The sequence below is a fragment of the Arachis duranensis genome, chromosome 1 (assembly GCF_000817695.3).
Source record: "Arachis duranensis cultivar V14167 chromosome 1, aradu.V14167.gnm2.J7QH, whole genome shotgun sequence".
NCBI lineage: Eukaryota > Viridiplantae > Streptophyta > Magnoliopsida > Fabales > Fabaceae > Arachis > Arachis duranensis.
Window position 1 is genome coordinate 79605644 of NC_029772.3, and position 6073 is coordinate 79611716.

At 32.3% G+C, this 6073-nt stretch overlaps 1 protein-coding gene across 1 annotated transcript in view; it reads right to left on the bottom strand.

Moving 5' to 3' along the window:
* Positions 1-1685: 1685 nt before the first annotated feature.
* LOC107492149 (serine/threonine/tyrosine-protein kinase HT1) overlaps positions 1686-6073 on the bottom strand; it is a 4560-nt gene continuing 172 nt past the window's right edge. The window contains exons 2-4 of the mRNA XM_021141879.2: positions 5834-6067; positions 3098-3553; positions 1686-2054 (exon numbers count right to left, since the gene is read on the bottom strand). Of these exons, the coding sequence (XP_020997538.2) occupies positions 1803-2054; positions 3098-3553; positions 5834-6067 (942 nt within the window). The 3' untranslated portion in view covers positions 1686-1802. The remainder of the gene's footprint in view (positions 2055-3097; positions 3554-5833; positions 6068-6073) is intronic.

Sequence of the window (6073 nt, forward strand, 5' to 3'; positions counted from 1 at the left end):
TCACTATTTTCTTCTTCTTTTTTTCTTATTCATCTTTTCCTTTTTGTTTTACCTTCTCAAGTTTCTTCTTGTTTTACTCTCTTAACAAGAATAAAAACAAAAAAATCTAATAAAGAAAAAGAAGAAACACATAATGCTGCAAAATTATTTGGAAGAGGATGAACTTACATTTATTCAGCTAAAAGAAAGAAAGAAATAAGGAAAAGAAGAAGAAGAAAAAGAAAAATGCAAAATTAGAAGAAACGTTTTTCTGTATTTGTAGCAAATTTTGGTGTAACACGAAGATATTTAACAAGAATAAAAACAAAAAAAATCTAATAAAGAAAAAGAAGAAACACATAATACTGCAAAATTATTTGGAAGAGGATGAACTTACATTCATTCAGCTAAAAGAAAGAAAGAAATAAGGAAAAGAAGAAGAAGAAAAAGAAAAATACAAAATTAGAAGAAACATTTTTCTGTATTTGTAGCAAATTTTGGTGTAACACGAAGATATTTAAGTATATTATTTAAGAATTTTCGGTGTATATGTGCTGATAAGTTCTGCATAATTCAAAACTCTTTCTCTTTTTTCTCCTCAACTTCTGCTTCTTCTTCTTCTTCGTCTTCTTATTTTATTTTCTCATAACTCTTTTCGAATTCAGCTTCGCAACTTCCTTCACTTTTCACGATGATTTTGAGAGATTTTGATCTGTTACGGCCCAGTCCAACTGGCATGCTGATTCGGTCCTGCGCACGGGACAACCCGACCCGAGAGGCCGTTCCGCATCCGGGCAGCGACCCGGACACCTGCTCCCCTGCTGCCAACCACATGACAGCTGGGAGAGGAAGCTTCCTGGAAGGAGACCTCTCCTATGGGGCTCGCCCTACTGACAGGGTATATTTGAGGAGGGTCCTACCCCTCCCCCAAGATACGTCATCACACCTTTTCCACCCAAAACTACTTGCTCACTTCTGATTTGGGCGTTGGAGTGTCTTTGTAGGTGACACCCCCACCTTTCCACTACTCAAAGAACTTGTGACCTCGCCTACCCGCGTGCCCGATCCAGATCCCAGCTTATGCCCGCCAACTCACAAGGGAGCAATCTGACCCATCCGATACTACGACCAACCAAACATGATCCTTGTTTGAATTTTAAACGTTATAGTTTTGATTGAGAGAGAAGAACTATTTGCGCTATCAAGACTTAGGGAAGCGTGTGTTTACACGCAATTTAAATTGAAAAGAAGAATCCATGTTTAGAGATAGAGCATTATCTATGTTTAGGGCAAGCAATTACTTAGAACTTTTCTTGTTGCTTTCTTAGCATAGCTATCACCAATAATTATTGAAGAATGTTAGAAGGTCATTAGAAGTTATTATTTTTTATCATTAATTAGTCATTAATATTTAAAAGTATAAGGTAAAATATATTATTAATTACTAAATTAAAATAATTATATTAAAAGAATTAAATTCATGGCTAAATAATAATAAAAAATAATAAATTCTAACATTTCTCAAACACTAACATTTCTCTTAAATCTTAATTATTTTCTCGCACAAGCTTTTTTTTCTTTTTCTTTTTCTTTTTCCTTTCTCCATTAAGTAGTGCTAACGACAACTGTGTAAATTACCGTACTCTCTATATACTCATCAAATTTGACACCACTAACGTTCTTTAAAAAAAAAAGGTGCATAGACAGATCGGAAAGAGAAGAGAATAATTGCATCCATTAATTATTGGAAACAGTTTTGGTTCTTGGGATTGTGTATAAGAAGATTTGATTACGTGACACATGCAATATTGGAAAGAAGGATCCTAAGATTTGGAAGAAGAGGATACATGGCGACAGTTACACTTTGGTAAGCATTTGAGAACCAGATTACGTGGACGACGTGGTTTGTAATTGGTGAAAAATTCAGGATCTTTTTCCAGTGATTCTATGTAGCTCTCCAAAATAGTGACTATCTCATCAAAGTGTGGTCGTTTTTTCGGATTGCTTGACCAGCATTTGTTTATTAGATTACTAAATGCCCATGGACAATCACATGGTAATGGAGGCCTTGCATTCTGCACAAAATCACACGATTCAACAACACAATAGTGAATTTCAAATAGAAAGGAGATAGAGATAGAGCTTGCAACATTAACATATGTAATAAATGAGATGACATTATATTTAAACCAAGAAGTTATTAGTCTAACTGTTGTTTGTTCTTTTCAACACTCATAATTATGAACCACAATTTCTGATCATCTTCTAATTATACTTTGTTTACTATCTAGCACTTCTCTTGATTATATTATATTATACTCGAAACTATATTGTAGGATATTATTGTAGCACTTCTCTTCTCTCTCTTTCATTGCATCTATAACTTGTGATATATATTCTGGGCAGTGGGCATGTGGGAGAGAACAGAGAAGGGAGTGGTGGCAGAAATGATTGACTTTGACGAATATGGGCAGCAGATATAGAGAATCTTGAATGTTGTCAAAAGCATAAGGATCACGTGGATGTCATGCGAACCATATATGTATATAGAAAGATTATATTTTTGATGAGGTGTCTTGCACTGGTAACCAAGGATATCACATGCTCTGTTAAAGATCATGTATATACTGATTATGATTATGATAGAGGATAATGAATGAGATTTGCCTAACGCCCTCACATTTGAGAAGGGCACGGAGTACATTAGCCACCATAGATTAGGGTAGGTAATTATATAACTAATCACTCACTAAGAATGGTCTACTCATTATAACAACATTATTCCATGATGTTTTAGGTTTAAATTTTATTTGACTAATGTTATTCTTACAATTTCGTAAGCCTAACCTCTCAGTTCATGCTATTATACTTCTAAATGCTTGATCCAACTTAATGGCAATGTTTTCACATTGGTCTGGCAAAGTCACTATGCATATTTGGCATGTTTACTAATCTAAGCATGCCCGAAATTTCATATAACAAGCTCATGTATTTATTTAAGGCAGGTATGTGAAGTAATCATCTGACATATCCATGCAAATGCTAGTTTGCTATGACCATTAATAACATGCTCCACATGGTTAGCATATAATTAAATTTCAAAGCATTAATTAATTACCTTGTGAGTCACTGCAAATGCTGCCTGTTCTGGTGTCATATTCTCAAAGGGTGTTAGTCCTGTTAGAAGCTCCCAAAGAACAATGGCGAAACTGTAAACATCTACTTTCTTGGTATGGTGCTTCTCCTTGATCATTTCTGGCGCCATCCAACGGTAAGTTCCAGTGAACCCTTTAGCACTACCAATCTGGGATTCTAAGCACGAGATCCCAAAGTCTGCTACTTTGACACACATGTCTTCACCCAAGAGAAGATTCTCTGATTTGAGGTCCCTGTGGAGTATGCCCTGAGAGTGAAGGTATTGCATACCCTTGGCAATGTCTAAGGCTAGCTTTAGAACAAGTTCTAGAGGGAGTGAATGTGGTCCTTGCCTTTGAAGGAAGCTTCTCAATGAGCCACCAGCTAAGTATTCTGTGATTATGCAAAATACAGGGGGCTTCTTGCAAGCTCCTACAAACTGTAGGAACAATACATAATAAGTCAATTGAGCAGTTGCAACTACTTGCAAAATTTGTAGTCTCATCCTTATACACAATTGAGTCCCTAGCCTCATTACCTTCCTATTTGCATACCAATAGCAGTCATATTATAAGGCCAAAATACCGCATTGTCAAATTTTATGAATTCTCCCACTAACAACAATGAACTTGCTTGGGACAACAAAAATAATATAGGAAAATTTCATGTGTGTGCAAATGGGTGTGAGATCCCATACCAATTCATACTCCATTTCATTAAGATGAAATATAAAATTCTCTTTAATCAGTTCTTCAATCTTCAATTAATTAAGATGTGTATTGACAAAAGATAACATAGTTGGTATGTGAATATGATATTCAAACCCAGTTTTTGATATGGCTATCAGCCTACTACTATGTGAGGAGAAATATGGCATAAGAATGCATATTAACATATGTGTGGGTCCTAATTTACACATCTTCCATTTTGAAAAAAGTGGTATCCATATATCCTCTAATAAGTGTGTTCGCGGTCCAATTTAGTTCGATTATTTAGAGAAAAGTCATTCGCTTTACTACTATCTTTCTTTTCAGTTTTTTTAGTTATCAGTTTGTTTGCTTTTTAATTTTTTCGGTTTGATTAATCAATTTGGTTCGATCTGGACAGTTTTGAACATCCCTATCCTTTAACACCAAGACCCCCAAGTTTATGTATCATTATTCAAATGTATATATTACACCGCTCTAAACCAAAGGCCAAAGTACAATTAAAGACAAGGGAAATGCTACATCATAATTTATGCCTATGAATAGGAAGATAGAGTAGTAAACCAACTAACCATGGTCGGATCTCGACACTTTTGCTAAGTTCCACACATGTAATTGACTAATTGCTAATGACAGGTACACGTTAGGAATTGATGGTAAATAGCTTAAGCCCGTGATTCTCGCAGCCCTTTTTCTATCCATCAGTAAATTCAAGTATACTCTACTCTAATGCAACTCCTTTTTCCTGCTTATAACTTGCTTTATCCAAAGTACTACACTACTACCATAATTAAATCGACTATGCTAATTCGTTACTAAAATTAACTATTAATATAAAATATATCTTAAAATATAAATATATATTAAATATAAATTAAATTATATATATATTTAATTATTTATACAAAAATTTATTGATGATTAATTGTAGTATACAAATAATATTTTTTATAATTAAATATACGATATAAATGAAAACCAATAGTCAACAATATTTTCGTATTTACGAAAAAAAATGTATTTTATAACATCTTCGTACTTAGGTTTGGTTTCAGTTTAATTTTGTTTTGAATCCCACAACATGTCATATCATTATTTATAAGATTATATATCATGAATAATAAATTAAATATTAAATTTGTCACTTTAATAATTTTAGCTTAATTTAAATTTTATACAAAACAATAAAATTTAATTAATTTTTCATCAAAATAAAATCATCTCCTTATTAAGATTAATTTTATTTTATCAATCATTTTTAATACAAAATAAAATTTAAAAATAATCCACTTTTTTACGTATCATATTTAAAACTCTAATGTGTGTAGTTAGAAGAATTATAAATAATTCTTAAAAATTTTAAGATAAAAATATTATATATCTATGTTTGGTTCAAAATTTAAAAAGTTATTTTTAAACAAATTTAATTTTAAAAATTTAAAATACCATCATTTTAATTCTTACTTTTATTTTGAGTATATTAAATTTCCATAAAAATAAAATATGTTAATACTTGAACCACACACCGCTAGATTAATCTAAAGTTGCTATTTCTGTTAGAAACCGAAGAATACACTCCTATTGCTATGCTTTTGGAGTATTTTAAATAGGAGAAGTCTAGGGGCTAGCAGATTTATTAAAATTGGCTAGCACTTAGCCAGTAAAACAAAAATGAATGATTATTTATTATTAGATGAAATTTCACACCATTAAATACATTATTGATGGCTAATTGATAGCTACAATTCACAAAATCTGCTATCTCCTAACACTCCTCTTTTAAATATATTTTACTACATATCTATTTATAAACAAATATATAATTATTGATTTGTAAATTATTTTTTATGTACATATATTATTTTTTCAAAAAAAAAACAACCATTTTTATATTAATTTATCATCATAAAATAATTAAAAAAATAAAAATCTAATAGAATAAATAATTATCAAATAATATTTAAGAATTTTTGTAGAATCCATTGTATTTGAGAGAGAGAGAGAGAGCTTACAGTAATGATATTAGGATGGTGCAAGCGAAAGAGAAGCGCAACCTCAGAAGTGAAGTGGTTCTCAAGCTGAGCAGCCAATTCCTCATCCTCCTCAGGCTGGCTCACAAGCTTGATGGCAACATCGATGTGCTTGTATATCCCTCTGTAGATCCTGCTGTGCCTTCCAGAAGCGAATTTCGAACCTATGAACAGCTGTGACAGATCAGCACTCCATTCCTCTTCTCCCTCTCCTTTAATGGC